The sequence below is a fragment of the Pholcus phalangioides genome, unplaced genomic scaffold (genome assembly GCF_987345545.1).
Source record: "Pholcus phalangioides strain wild (caught in Gottingen) unplaced genomic scaffold, Ppha-v1.0 ptg000003l_1, whole genome shotgun sequence".
In the NCBI taxonomy this organism is placed as follows: Eukaryota; Metazoa; Arthropoda; class Arachnida; order Araneae; family Pholcidae; genus Pholcus; species Pholcus phalangioides.
Genome location: NW_028301596.1, coordinates 23,583,330 through 23,599,062, shown reverse-complemented (window position 1 = coordinate 23,599,062; position 15,733 = coordinate 23,583,330). Strand labels below are relative to the sequence as shown.

Genomic DNA, 15,733 nt, shown 5'->3' with positions numbered 1-15,733 from the left:
TTCATCCCTCGACCTCCCGAAAAGTTCTTAAATCTCCCGAATTTTTACGAAAATCACAAAAATCCCTAATTGTCCCTAAAAATTCCCTACTTCATTTAAAAAGAATCCCCGCTTCTGAAAACAATCCCTAAGGAATTTCTTGTGAAATGATGCCACACGTCGTTAATGGAGGAATAGTGGGAAATTCCTTTTTTAAGGGTGGTATTACACTGTAGAAGTGCTTTGATAAAACTTGAAAAATACAACCAATAAACTGATCGGTTGGATAAGCTTGAATGTAACCCATCAGCTTATTCGTTGTATTTTTCAAGTTTTATACAAGCACTTTTATAAAACTTGTATAGTGTAATACCGGCCTTAGCCAGGTTTTCTTAGGAGTAAAACTTTTAGGAGAAAACTTGAAATCCAGGTTTTTTTTTACTAGTCAGCGTTTTTACGCTGCGCGCGCTGTAGAAACCTGCTTCTAGGAAAACCTGGCTTTAAGGAAGTTTTACAAACCCTCTGATGGTAACAAGAAAAGTTTGTCTTATCGTACAGGGAAATACCTTAGCAGCCAATAGTCCTGGAGAATAATTGAAGATTACAGTGACGCGCATGTGGTGAAAATTTTTTTTGTTGAAGTTACGTACGTGCGATATAACAAAACATGAATACTGATAAGCAAAAACATATTTAATCAATTTTAAAGATACTTATTCCCCGATGAATTTCCTTTCATCAAACGTTCCAGAAAAGGGCAGACTTTTCCTTTTTGTGTTGTGTTACAGACATAAACATAGGTCATGATGGAAAGACTGACATCATATCACACATGTGAAATGAAAAAAACATCAAGGAAGTGTCACAAAAAGTCAGTGTTGTTTAAAAATTGTCGCTTTTTTTTCCTTTATCTTCCGATGATTTTGGGGTCATTCGCATAGAATGTTTGTACACAGCATTTCTGATTGAACACAATATTTATTTTTTTTAGATCACCATTTTGAAGTTTTGGCCTTCAATTTCACTTGTTTTTCGCGTAGGGATTTTATTCCCAAGGGTTTAACTTCCATGTGTGTGAAATCCCTATTTTATTTGACTTCAATGTTTGAGTAGGGGGTTTTAGCATAAAATATGGGTCCGCGTGAAAATCTCCCTAATTTTCATTTCCAAAAGTTGGCAGCTATGATTTAATGAAGCATAAATAATGCAGATTAATTAGCAATGATTTACGATATACAGGGTGATTATAACTAAGGTTCTGATTTAAAAACACTGTAAAAAAAAGAACGATTGTCAGAATGACTTGAAAATTGACATGAATATTCCTGAAAAAATTCAATTTTATTTGATAAAGGGGAAAAAATACTTGAAAATATAAAATTAATGACATCATCCAACACGTGGGAAATTTGCTCGCAGAATGGAAACAATAGCCAGTCATGGCAGAATGATACCTTAATTATAGCATTGCACGATTTTATAATTCATGGAAACATCACAAAAAATGAAGTAATTGAACAAATGACTACAACTTACTTAAGAAATGTTAAATATGTTGTCCACCGCGTGTTCTGGCTATGAAGTTGAAAGCACAAAAATTCTTGTTCAAGTATGCCATGGTCATAATGTGGATGTGCTTGCAATTCAGCTTTATTAAACCAAACGTGCCCCCCCCCCCCCCGCCGTTAATATTCCTGAGGAACTTATAAAATATAGGGAATGTGCTGGAGATTGCAATTCACCAAAGTTTGCAATCTGACCACTGTTTATAACATTTTGAAGTTGCAAGGGTTAAGGTGCATCCTGTCAAAATGGGCCTTCAGCAGCTGATTTGCTGGTATTGCAATGTGCATCTTGATAGAAGCTCTATCCACAGACTGATGCTGTGGAAGTGTCGAAATGTCGTTGCACAAAATAGATTATACTGCTGGCCAAGTACAGCATCATCTACCTGCACATTTTGCACTACTTGCACTTTTTTTTCCTTTTGCGAAAGAAACTTCCATTGCTTGAGGAATATCTATGCAAATTTTCGTCATTCTGACCAGTTCTTATTGAATAGTTTTGGAATCAAAACAATTATAATCACCCTGTATATAGCTGATTATTTTTCATAAATCTGTTACTACTATACAGTAGAACCTTGATTAACTGGGCGTAAAATTAAGTGAAAGTATAAAAAAAACGACTATTGAATATTAAGACTGGGAGATATACAGTAGGAGATGTGCTACTTCTTATGGGAAAGAAAATGAAAATGTATGTGAGGTAATGTAACTACTAGTACACTATAGTTTGTTTCAGGTTAACTTTGCAGTGAAGAGAAAGGTAGAGAGTGTATTCCTTCGCCGCAAAATATAGTTCCCATACATCAGAGGTTTCTAATGATCATTTATATAGAATATTTCAATTTTTTTTATGATTTCGAAAAAGATACTGAAAAAATACCGTTTTGAACCAATGTATATTCGTTTAAAATTTTTTAATTAGAAAAAATATTGGTTACCATTATCAAAAATCCATGGCGAGCTCAAGAACACTTTGGCGCGATTTCCAAGAAATTTTCCCCGCCAATAACACTGTCTTGCTTTTTTTTTGGTTGCACAATTATATATATATATTGTCATTTTGTTGAACTTTCCAATAGATACAATTTTTCATTCAGTTTTGCATGTAGTTATAGGCTTACACACCCAGACGAATATTCAATCAGTTTTTTTTCTCCCGAAAATAACCTCCAACGAATTCAGATATTCACCCCCATAGATTACAGGAAGTGTCCCTCTTTTACGACAGTGCCGATACCGTTGTGAGAGGCTCTCTTTATGGGTGTAGGTTACGGTTCCAGGCCCCCCCCCTTTTTTAAATTATCTATTTCTTGTCGTGTTCGTAGGATAGGGGTGGTTTCTGAATTCCAATAGCCGATAGCGGAGGGTGTTGACATAAGTAATGTCTCTTTTGCACCCACACCAACACGCCATCTTCTCCCCCACAGCAGAGGCTGTTCCTCCAGATGCCTCTTCGGTGTCTCTCCAGATAAATATAAATAAGCAAGAGAGAGAGACCCACAATGGTTTAGGCTTGCAGTGTATTTTTTCCTTCTGTGACAGTTGTATCTTTCTTTTCATCAGAGATAGACACGCTAAAGCATTCTCCGTTCTTGTTGGCAATAATGCATAAAGCACGTTATTGAAAAAGAAGAGGAATTTTTGATTGCAGATGGCCTGATGGAACACATGTTGGAGCAACAACAATTAATAAGTAATAGAGAATCAGATAGTTCTACAACTTCAAGTGAGGATTGCATAGAATGGGAATCCGTAAAAAATGACTAAAACTGTAGTGGTAATAAGTGGCATCAACGTATATGCTTTCGGGTGGGTGAGCGACGGAAATTTCGGCAAGAAAAGTGAGTAAAAGAATTCTAAATTTTTTCGTATCATTTTTATTATCATTATTTGGGACTATTCCCAAATTCAAATGTGAAAACCGGGTTAATAGAAGTTACTAAGATACTTTTTTTTTTCGAAAACCGCACTTTAATTTCTGAAAGTATCGACAATGGTTTTTTTTTCATTAGCTAATTGTTATTAACTGACTGCAATTTTTTTTACAAGCATTACGTTATACGTAAAAAATATTTTTTTCTGCGAGATTGGCGAGAATCAGCCATACCTTACAGAGGCCGCGCATCGATACATAGGTTAAGAGGCTTTCGTTGTCATAGCAACGAGTGATGTGGTTCCCTCGTAGCTTCCTCTTCACTGCAAAGTTAACCTGAAACGAACTATAGTCTTTGTGCTTTAAGGACAGCTGGTGTCTTTATTGGATTATAGGACCACCTGCCTCTAGCATGATGGTGTGCTGACTGTTTCTGCTTCTTTGTGAAGGGAAAAAAGAAACCCTGTGTGAGATAATACACCACTACATTTAGATGTGTGATGCAATCCTTATTCATGAATTCGCTAAAGATAGAGCATCAGAATGTAGCCAAAGGTTAGAAAATGTTGTAAGAATGAGAAACTTTGGCTTTCATATTATATAACTTTAAATGACTAAGATACTTCATATGAAAAAAATATATATATTCTGGCCACTTTTATGAGACTTTTTGAAAAAAACCACTTATAAAATCTTATGTCATTTAAAGATATACCATCAGAATGTACCCTGAGGATATAAAATGTGGTAAAAATGAAACATTTTGGCTAATAATGAACCAATATGATATTTTTCAAGGAAAAAAATTATATTTAGGAAACTTTTATTTGATATTTTGGAAAAAACGAAATAAAAAAAAAATAAAACCAAGGTTTAAACCACGTTGGTTTAAACCAAACAACCCTGGATCTCACTATCACTATTTTGAAAAAGGTATACATCATTCATTTCTCAATTACTTGTAATTTTAAATAATTTTTTTTTTCACTTTTACATATAAGAAGTACTCATTCTATTTCTATTCAAGAGAGCGTTTTATAATGAAGCTTAGCTATTTTCGCATTAAGTATGAAATTTCAAAATGTGGTAATAACATACATGTCGTCAATGTTTAATACTCATTGGTCTATAGTATTTTGAGTGATATTATCTAAATTCAAGTTTTACATATTAATAGAAAAAAAATACTGAATGTTTTTGTGTGCACCTTTATAAAACTGAAACCTGTCTGTAATGGGAAAAAAATTTCAGTCCCTTGATGTTCCGTTTTATACACTGTATATTATAAACTTGCAAGAGTATCTAGTATGTATGTACAATGCAAGTGTTTATTGTTATAGTTGGTGACGGACGTCAGGGATTCTCTGAGGATGCTCCTTATGATGCTATTCATGTAGGTGCAGCAGCATCAGAACTTCCTGAAGAGGTATATATACTGATATACAGGGTTTATAGATCACATCGTGCCCCAAAAATTACTGGCATTTATCCTCGAAGCATACTTTCAATTAGAAAAAGAATCTGAATAACATGTGAACCTTAGATACATCATTCATATTGCAAAGGGATGTATGGTTATTGAAATAAAATTAGCTATTTATATACGGACACCGTCTTCAAAAACCTAATTAGAAAGTTGTTGCCCCATCTCTCCTGAGGTAAAAAAATGCACACACATATACATTCCCAAGTGAAATATTTACTGAGATAGTTAAATTCAAAAAACAGAATAGTTAAAAAGAAACTGCATAAATGAGCAAAAAAAAATTTCCTATAGCTTATGCTATTTTTCCCCCAACTTTTCGAATTCAAATATCTCAGCGAATAGTACATTTTTGGCTCATTATTATCAAATATTGGACTTTTTTTGGGCAGCAGGAGAGGCAACAACTTTTAGGTTTTTGAAGATATGGTGTCTGTATAAATAGCCACTTTTATTTCATTAACCATACATTGCTTTGCAATATGAATGATAATGCAATATGAAAAGTCAGCAAATCCAACCCCCCCCCCCCCCCCCCCGATGCTGGCGTAATACTTGAATGACCCCTAATGTAATGATTGATGGTTGGATGTCTACTCGTTGCGTACCTCCTGTACGCATTTTTGCGAAAGTGGCTACTACTTTTTTCGCATTCTACGATTTTCTTTTGCATTTTGCAAAAAATGTGACTGTTGCCTAAACCCTGACGTACACACACATGAATGTTCTGTGATGTCACATCTTGGTTGCTATTGGTGTATGTGGCACCGCAGATATTATACAGTGAAACGTGTGTATCACAATACTCAAAGGACTGAAAAACTCATTGTTATAAAAGAGTTATTGATGGAATATAGTGCATCAGGACCAGAGTGTAATATCATTATATAGGTGATTATTGTTATGGGGGATATCATTGTGTGGGATTTTCACTGTACTTGAAATAATCATTGTGATTTCTTAGTGCAATACAACTTGTCAAGAAAGTCCTTACCCGGGTGTTTTTCTTTTCTCAACTGTTGGTTATAAAAAACTCCCTATAGAACTCCTGATTGCAAATAAAATAAAACAAGGCTTTTGTAGCCATTATGTAATGTAAAATTCATAGTTCTGGGATTTTTAAGCCGACATGATAGAATTTTTTTTTTGACATATTGTTCGTACAGGTGGCAAGCATTTTGAAGTAAGTCTTATGTGGCAGGTAAATAGCAGCATCTTTCCAGCCACATAAGACTTACTTGAAAATGCTTGCCACCCGTACAAATAAAGCATCAAATGATAAAACTTTCTATCGGGTCGGCCTAGAAATCAAAAATCTATGCATTTTGCATTACAAAAAAACAGGATGCGTACGGGTTAGGGAAAACCTGGAAAAGTCAGGGAAAAATTTTTTGAAGTCAGGGAAAATGACCCATTTTTGTTTAAAACCTGGAAATTTCAGACAACCACCTGGAAAATCGTCACGATTGTCGTCTGTTCAGAAAAAAAATGATTAAAAAATAAAATTCCCTGGGGGGGGGGGGGGGGGAGAGGAGGAAATTCTGATAACCGTAAATATTGCTGATCCGTAAAATATTGCAATGTATTGCAAAAAACTATAGATAGGCCGATATTACACTGTAAAAGTGATAACAATTCTTTTAAAATTTCATCAAAGAGATTTTACAAAACTTTTATAGTGTAATCCGGGCCATACTGCTGAGGAGGAACGAGGATTTCGTAAGTCTGCATAGAAAAGCGTATTGCTGTGACCTTATTGTAATTCTTTCTAGTGTTTCCAGAAACATCATAACTATGCATTGTAGAAAGCCATGGGTATGAAGCTCAGTTGCGATAATTTCGTAAGTTGACTTTAGTTAGGAACGGCGGATGCTGCACGTATATATTTTGATTTTCCACGTGGGTATTTTTATTTGAAAACAATGAGTTGTATAAGAAAACTTGTTTGAGTGGATAGAAGCCTGAATCGTCAGTAGGCTGATTGGATCGAAGGAGTAAAAAATGACTTCGTATGAAGCATGGTGTCAGCTTTGTGGCAAACTCTCAACATAGGCAGATAAGTTATTCAGAACCATGCCAGACATGTGAAATCAGAGGAGTTTAGTGAACAATCACTGATTGCTAAACTTCTCTGTTCTAGCGCTTACGCGGGTGCAAGCCAACCTTAAAGAATGAAGTGAAGTGAAACAAACTAAATCTTTGACTAATTATGTCACAAAAGAAACAACAGTAAAGGCTTAAATCTTGTGGGCATTGAAATTGCAGAAAAGGGAAATCTTTCTTTTCTTTTCCATCATGCATATTTGAAAAGCATAAATGCGGGTAAAAAAAAGTCTACAATTATGTCATTATGATATTTTAATTAATTAACATTATTAATTTTTTAATTAATATACGTAATTTTATAATATAAATAATTTTTTGTAAATTTTTATTAATTTATATCAATTTTTTGATTTTAAAAAAACCTGGAATTTTTTGAAAATTTGACTGGAAAACTCAGGGAAATTTTTTATGAAAATGAGTATGAACCCTGAAAAAAAGGGTTTTTTTTTTTGCAAATTTAGGAAAGGGTTTAATTTTTTTCTGATGGGATAGGGCTTCCTTTTTTACTGCAAAAGGGGGGAAACCCCATTGGGGGGGGGGTGGTTTAACCCCCAAATATATAATTCCCCCTCAGAAGAGAAAGTCTTTTTTTTGTATATTTATATAGTATATACATATGCTTTTCTGTCTTACACAGATTTAAGGAGAAAGATCCACATTTCAAACACCATTTCTTTTTTTCTGTTGTTTTGTCTCCCACTTACAATATGTCTTAATCGGGTGCTGCTGGTCCAAAAAATGTATTGGCTAGCATGGAATAAAAACTTTTTTTTGTGTGCTTGTTTTTAGCTTGTCAATCAGCTGAAGCCTGGTGGAAGATTGATCGTACCTGTTGGCAAAGAAGGACACAATCAAATGCTAGAACAAGTAGACAAAGATCTTGATGGAACTGTCAAAAGAAGTGCTTTGATGGGAGTGGTATATGTGCCGCTCACTGACAAAGAAGCTCAGTGGCCTGGAAGGTTATATAGAGTTATTAATGCATTTCTCAATTCCTAACTATGGTAATCTGTTGCTTTGTTGCATTTTGCGTTTGCCACTGTGTGAAAAATTAACTTTTCATTGCCTTCACCTGGATACATTGATAGTCAATTCCAATTGTTTACGAAAAAAATTGAAACTTTATTTGAAAGTTTTTTTTACTAATGGGTGTATAAAATTTTAATTTTTCAGGAGCAGCGGTGAATTGTAAATTTGATGGTGCAGCAGAGAAATACGTGTCATCTAGCCTTGAGGTTTTCAAAAATTCTGCACAAATTTTGTTTGGAATGTTTCATAATTATGAACATAATTGACATTGTTCACCCCCTTTCATTTTATCACTGCTTGAACTGTTTTTTTTGTGGGTAAAATGAATTACAGTTATCTAATATTGTTCAGTTCCAAAGAATTGTTGAAATACGCTTAAATGCAGACAGGCAGAATCTTGTGCTCTTTGTGAATAAATAATTTCATGAAAAGTTTTTTGTGGTTTTCTCTCTCTCCCTTACCTGAACGAAATTTGTTTTTTTCTTGGTGATTGTAGACAGGGTGGAACTAGAGGGAAGGGATGCTATTACCAGAGATGCCATTGTACTGGATCCCGGGACCCAGGTTATTCAAAAAATCTGTGTCTTTTTTGAGTGAAAGTGGGTCATTCTCTGAAGTGCTCTCTGAGTGAAAGTGGGTCAAAAGTATCTTGAAAAAAATTATGCATGTTCTATCCAAAGGTTCATTTATTTTCATTCTCTACTAGTAGGAAAAGCTTGCAAAGAAGCTCATTAGCACTGAGAATTTAACATATGGAATTCCGCATATGTAATAAATCTAAAACAAATATACAGTTGATCCCACTTATAATGTTCCTCCCATTTAGAATGTTTTTCCACGTAGTACAACTGATTTCCGTGGTCCTAACAATAAGTAATTGTCATTAAGATTTCTCGTTCAAAGTGTTTTCCTGTTTACAACATTTTTATGACTGTTTTTTGAAAACTGTTATAAGCAGGGCCCACTTTTATTAAAAGTTGGAGGCACACATTTATATATTTACTAATAAATAAATCTATAAATTCCCTTCTGATTGGTTATACATTTCATTAAAAAAATCATAGCACTCTCAATATCTTCTGATCAAATTTAAAGCAAATTAGATTCTCTCTCAGACGCTTCCGATTCCCTATTCATACTTTCGTTTATATTTTTAAACAAGTAGAGGCGAGATCATAGAGAGACATCTTTAGAGAGCGATATTACTTTTTATTCTCCATAACATCAACCCTAATATAACTCTCTCGTTGCCATACAAGTAACTCTAAACTCTCGAGATATGTACTGCTTTGACTTCAAATTATGTATCACTCCCCCCCTGATCCCCCAAATGACGGGCCTGTCCCATCTCCACGAACAAGCAGCATTTTCCCTATATATTACGTGGATAAGGAGTGGGGTGAACCACTCACTGATTACAGTATTTTACACTTCCGATGGCCTAGCATTTGTGAAAATTTATTTATTTTTATTTTTGAAAAATAACAATACGATCACAAAATCATCATATACTTTTATTTTATGGCGCGAACAGTAATTTTTCTCGTGAAATAAGAGATTGGAGTTTTTGCTTGCCATATAAGGGATTCATTTGGCGTTTCACAATTGACCAAACTCAATTTTAAATTTGTGTTAAAATTTACTCAAATGAAAAAAAGTTGCAAAACTGTTGCAGATGGTCATACAGCATATAAGGTGTTTCGTCAGAGGGAACATATAAATAATGTGAGACATCATTTGTTATATTCTCAAAATTGTTGTCCTCGATAATTACAATCGGTGATTGTTTAATAATACCACATTCCAGAAAACTGAATAATTTTATCTGACAACTGCAAAATGTTTTTTATATATGGCAATAATGAAAGCCATAGAGAAGTGAACATAATTCCAATTATTCTGCACCTTTTCAGGAATCAAGGTATGTTCCCGAATTAATATGCTGAAATATCATCACGAGAAATTTATGCTTATAAACATTTGTACTACAAAATTAACTTTTGTAGTACAAATGAGTTTTGTACACAATGATGAGCGGGAGGGTACACCCCCCTCCGCTCATCAGTCATACAAGCCTAAACATCTTATATCTCCCCCCCCCCCCCCCGCCAAGTGCTGTACATGAAAATAATAAAAAGAGCACAATGTCAGCACCACCAAATGAGACAAATATCTTGATATTTGTGTGCTGATAATTGACTAGATGAAAGGGGAAAATATTTTTCTCTCCTTTCATGTCACATGGTCTCAAGCATGATTGGCATGTGGTTCCCTTTAAACCATTATCTGCAAAATGATCATTAAAACTGGTTGTTGTCTCTTTGATTATTCTTTATAAGCATTAGAAGACAGTCACCAACCCCCCTCCCCCCCCCAGGTTTTATCAAATGTTTCTTCAGCCAATCCCAATGAAAGAAATACCAACTGATGGAACTGAAACATCATTGAGTCATTGTCAACTACTTCTAAGTTTTGACATTTTTAATGGAATAAAAAGAAACATATCACAAAAATATGGCAATTGGAAGGTTTTATATTGCACCAACTACTTTCATAAGTCCATTAGTAGTCATTGATTTTGGCCTTTCTATTGGTAATCCAAGAGCGCGATCCCATATTAGCGATGCCAAAACACCCAGAGCTCGAGATACACCAAATAGAACTGTGTAGTATTGCATTTCTGTCATACCGTAGTACTATAAAGAAAAGACAAATCTTACATATATGTTTTTGAAATCAGGTTGTTGAATCAATACGAAAAATAATAATACAAAAAAGGAAATTTCAGAATGAGTGGTTGAACTATTCTTTAGAAATCATACACGAAATGGCAAAAATGTTCATTCAAGGAAAAACGAGTTAAAATATTTTATATATACTGATTATTATCTCCACACAGCTTTTCTTCAATTAGAATGTGGATACACTGACCATACGTCCTGGTTTGACGAAGATGCCCTGTTTTTACAAGGCAAATTTAAATAGGGGACAATTTTTTTTATCCTCTGACCCTAATAGGCAGACAATGTACTGTCTTCAGAGAGTTCTGTCTTACACTGATGGTGCGGTTATGACTATTTAATAAACTTTTTATTATAGCAAAAAAACCTGTCTAAGGCTGCAGTTATAGTGGAGTGAAGAGGTAAGCAGTACGAGAATTGCGACTAGGAATAAAAAATGAATAGGGGTGGAAGAAGAGACGTGAGCGCATAGTAAAAGAAGTGCAGGATAGAGAAAATAGCCAGAGGGTTTCTGAAATGTAAGGGTGTGATGATTTCTCCGCAAAAGAGGGGGAAAAAAAAAGAAAATTGGACCAATCAGCATATAGAAGTGAAAACAAATCAGATTTTTCAAGTCGTGCACCTCATTGAGTGGCCTCTTTCTCTTTCTGCTCGAGTGTGTGAAGTATAGAACAAAACACAATAGAATTGTTTTTGTCGCTACTCGCTATTATGCACTCCTGTACCTTGTGGTCGTCTCACCAAGTGTTCGACCTTAAACTCTGTCCATGGGCGAACTCACAGCTTTGCTCCACCCTATTTGATTTCAGAGAAATGAACAAAATCTACCTTCAGGTGCATTTAAAATAATTCTAAATACGAGTAATTTACCAAAATATTTGAGAATTCGGTATAATCTGCTTGTAATGGCAAGATACGTAATCAGATGCCAGATAAATGCCTATGTGTGACTGATCCCTAATGTCCCACCAATTATGGGGGTTTGTCTGGGTTTATTGGAATTCCGATTAAGGAGAAAGGTTATTATAGGTTCTGACCATAGCATAAGGTAGGGCTGGAGAAATTGCAAAACAATCTAGGCACCAGAAAAAATTGTAGGAGCCAAACATTTTTTACCTGAAGAAAAGGGTCCAAAGTAATGCTTCTTTTGATTTTTTCAGGGTATAGTGACCATCTTTCACGTTGGCATATATGCTGCTATAAATTGCAAACATTTTGTGCTGCTCTCGGCCTGCAATTTAGTTACTACACAAAGAAAATTTCAGGCACCAATACCAATTCTTTAGTCACCATGGCAACCTGCTTGTCTAACCCTGACATGCTGTCCAATAGGCATATCATAATAAATCACTTGAATTTAAATAAGTAAAGAATATACTGAAAAGCTGATATGTTTTCATGTTGCAAATTGGTGCTCACACTATCTTGTTCACATTCATTTACCCTGGCTGTCTGAAATAAGGCAACACAACATCCCTTGAATATTAAATTCCACATACACATGAATGCACACAATCAATTGCATACTACAATTTTTTATTTTCTAGCCGGGTACATTTTCGTTACATTATGACAAAACGAATAAAAAGTTAATTTTCAGGAAGTTATAAATTTAATCTCAAGAAAGAGAGAAGTAGATTTTTTTTCCCTCCGAACTTCTGATATGACGATCTCCCAGCCAATATAACATACATTTTCGATGGAACCAGGAGGGTTATTATAACGAACATTGACCGTATACACATGACACATATAAATTCCTTTTTTTATATGTTTTCATGGTTATTTCATAGATGTATGCTACATTGCCCCCATTCATGGGTAATTTTACTGGTACAGCTTGTATGCCACAGGAACGATGGAAAAGTCTTGGGTCTCCCCCCCCCCCCCCACAAAATTTAAAAATTTGGGGGGGGGGGGCACTTCCCCAGAAAATTATGGAGAATGAGAAAGAAAATATTTATTGATTTCAATTTTGATTAAATTGATTTCAATGGCATAATCGAGCATAGAGGAAATAGTACCCTAGAGAGAGAGAAGCGGTGGTTCTCAACCTTTTCGAGACCATGGCCCAGTGAAGCAAATTTCTATAAGTCTATGGCCCGCTCTGGAATAGTTTATTCGTTCAAATAATAAGAATTTCCAACAACAAAATTACTTTCAATTGTGTGCTAATTATTTAATTAATTAATCCATTTTAATTAATTAAAAACCCTTTTGAGGAATTCATTATAATCTTACAGACTTAACGGTCTGATTTAAATTTTTTATTTTTTGGTATGTGAGTTAAAAAGCAAAAACAAAGCGTTTCATCAGCAGCTACAGTAAACATCCTTATTGTATAGGTGTTGAATAAAATACATTTTAAGAGCTAGCCAAGGCCCCATTACACCACTCCCCCTTCACCCTGCATAAGGGCTTGTATATATATAGAATAACTGGCAACTTTCAGCTCCCTTAATGTTTTCTTCATTTCTGTGCCTTTGCCTCATTAGAAAATACAATTCATCACAAATCAATCGAAAGGTCGTAATATTACATTTTATAGAGTAATTTTACACAGTTTGCAAAAATACAGTTTTCATTCATAGTGGACAGTGAAAATCTTGCCAAACAATCCCAATTTGTTTATGCTGATTTACATTGATGAAACACTTATTAATTAGCATTTTGTTAATAATTTAGTGTAATATATTTTGCAGTCAAATTTTGTATTTTAATTTAGCTAGAAAGAAGGTAATCTATGCATATATAATTGATTTTCTGTCTTGTTTTTATTTATTTACATCCACAAAAGGCTGGTTGCACTTACATTGCGGTGAAGAAAGAAGAAAAAGCATGCTGAAAATCTAAAGAAAAATACCAACTAATGACATACTGAGCATATGGGGAGGTGGGGGTATCAATTTAGAATGGATATCTGATCAAGAAACTCAAAATGTCAAACCTTGATAGTCGTTTGCAAAATAACACGTACGTTGGTGTACAAACGAGATCTGATGCACGACTATTCCAAGCTTTACTAGCTCAACATAAAAACAAATACTGTAATATGTTTCTTCTTGCAAATGGAATACGTATGCACAGCTGGTGACTACTGGTACAAGAGTTCACAAACTTTATGTTGGATGTATAGGTTACACCATAGACAATTTTATACAGCAGTCTCAAGTCGTTGATCAGTCTATGCAATTCTAGAGAATGTTGCCCCAAGACTTGTATTCGTTCAGGATAAGAGAGAGGTCCTGGAGATTAAATAAGGGTTCCTATCTGATGTGTGCTCGGGAATGGGTCGAACATAAGTGTTGAAGACACACATCAGAGTCGCACTTTGAATAGCACCTAAACTGACCCAACTTAAATGATAGGCTGCTTTAAAAGAACAGAGCTGGGCAAATGCCCGAAATGGGTGAAAACCCATCAGAGAATGATGGTTTCTGGGCCACAACAATCACTTTCGGAATGTTTACTTTGGTTACCGTGGTTCCCTAACAAGTTGTTTCAGACATGCATATGCCTTTACAATGGTTTGTCACTTTTAAATCCTTCCAGTAATAGAAGAAAACAGGGGCAGCCCTGGGTATTATAGATAGTGATGTATAAAAAAAATTCTATATTTTGTAACTCGCCATAAAAATCAGCAGAAGAGCCAGAAATTGTTAAATTTTTTTGCTTTTCACGATAGAAGCTCATGTAAATTGTATAACTTTATAAATATTTCAAAACCCTGAGCACGCCCCGATTTTTCTACTCTAAAATTTGAAAACTTTTCTCTAAATTTGAAACAAAAATTTGGATTTGTGAACCTATCATTTGAATAAAGAAAAAATATGACACCAGAAAAAATCAAAACAAAAACCCTTGCAATGTAATTCACTGCATTCTTGCAAATGAAACAGTTATTGTTATGACCAGGTACATGCAACTTGATGACTGATTCAAAACACAATATTTTCTGTATACAGTACTTCACTGTATACTGAATATACATGACTAGAGCCTGGATTATATGCACTAAAAAAAGGGCAAAATATGCACTGTAAATATGCCTTAAAAAACGTTGAAATATGCATTAAAATAGAGAAAATATACTTTAAAAAAACCGAAATATGATATTGAAAATGGAAAAATACGCATTAAAATTGGCTGCATTGATTTTACCTACAATTTAAAAGAATAACCATGCAATAAAAAATCCAAAATACATATTTGAAAAGAAAAAAAAAGTAAAAATATGCTAATTCTCTCCACAAAAAAAATTTATTTTTCGGAAAACTCACCATATGATTTACTGCATGTCATTAAGAAATAATTAAAAATATTCTTACACAAAAATATTAACTTACTTCGTCAAGTAGCATAATTCCTGTTGCAATATATAACGATATGCTCTGTCTCTTATCCTGCAGTAGGTTCTTATACGCAGAAAATGTCCTTTCTACGTCAACAGAGCTTACGGGGCAATATTTATAAAATTTGGCTTTCGATTCTTGAATTTCAGATGGTGATTGGACATCTTCCCCATTCAAATAACTGTTAATTGTCTGTAATATCCGAAAACCACAGTTTTTCTCCAACACAATCTCCAATTTTTCTTTTATGGACTCTCCCATAGAATCCTGAATGTCTAAAACGCATTGTTGAGCTTCCCTTACAACCTGTATGGCTTCATTTAGTGAAAGACCCCGGGTTAGGGTTGTTTCTAATTTAGTTATGCTGCTAAGCAACCAAAACAAATGTGTTCAAATTAGACTCAAGTCTCTTCTCAGCGTTTCACTGGAAAAAACCGCTTTCGCGGCAATTATGGCAGACGAATCGTCATCAAAAGAGTCAACCACACTTTTCACATTATCAAAATTTTCAGAATAAAATAATGCTGCTTCCACCTACGTTCCCCATCTAGTCAAAATAGGCTCAGGTGGCAGGGGGATGTTCGGACATGCTTTTTTGTACA

At 34.6% G+C, this 15,733-nt stretch overlaps 2 protein-coding genes across 11 annotated transcripts in view; one reads left to right on the top strand and one right to left on the bottom strand.

The window, feature by feature from the left end:
- Pcmt (Protein-L-isoaspartate (D-aspartate) O-methyltransferase) overlaps window positions 1-8,472 on the top strand; it is a 121,732-nt gene extending 113,260 nt beyond the window's left edge. For 5 of the 10 annotated variants that reach the window (XM_089247023.1, XM_089246991.1, XM_089246974.1 and 2 more), the window contains 3 exons: window positions 4,761-4,846; window positions 7,799-7,971; window positions 8,183-8,472. In XM_089247023.1, the coding sequence (XP_089103149.1) occupies window positions 4,761-4,846; window positions 7,799-7,971; window positions 8,183-8,201 (278 nt within the window). In that variant the 3' untranslated portion in view covers window positions 8,202-8,472. Of the gene's footprint in view, window positions 1-4,760; window positions 4,847-7,798; window positions 8,014-8,182 lie in introns of all 10 variants that reach the window. The other 5 variants (XM_089246967.1, XM_089246957.1, XM_089246958.1 and 2 more) reach the window with 2 other exon arrangements.
- A 2,010-nt stretch (window positions 8,473-10,482) lies between these two features.
- The window catches only part of LOC149088323 (citrate synthase, mitochondrial-like), a 137,958-nt gene continuing 132,707 nt past the window's right edge, over window positions 10,483-15,733 (bottom strand). Inside the window, exon 10 of the mRNA XM_089246948.1 lies at window positions 10,483-10,734. Within this exon, the coding sequence (XP_089103074.1) occupies window positions 10,570-10,734 (165 nt within the window). The 3' untranslated portion in view covers window positions 10,483-10,569. The remainder of the gene's footprint in view (window positions 10,735-15,733) is intronic.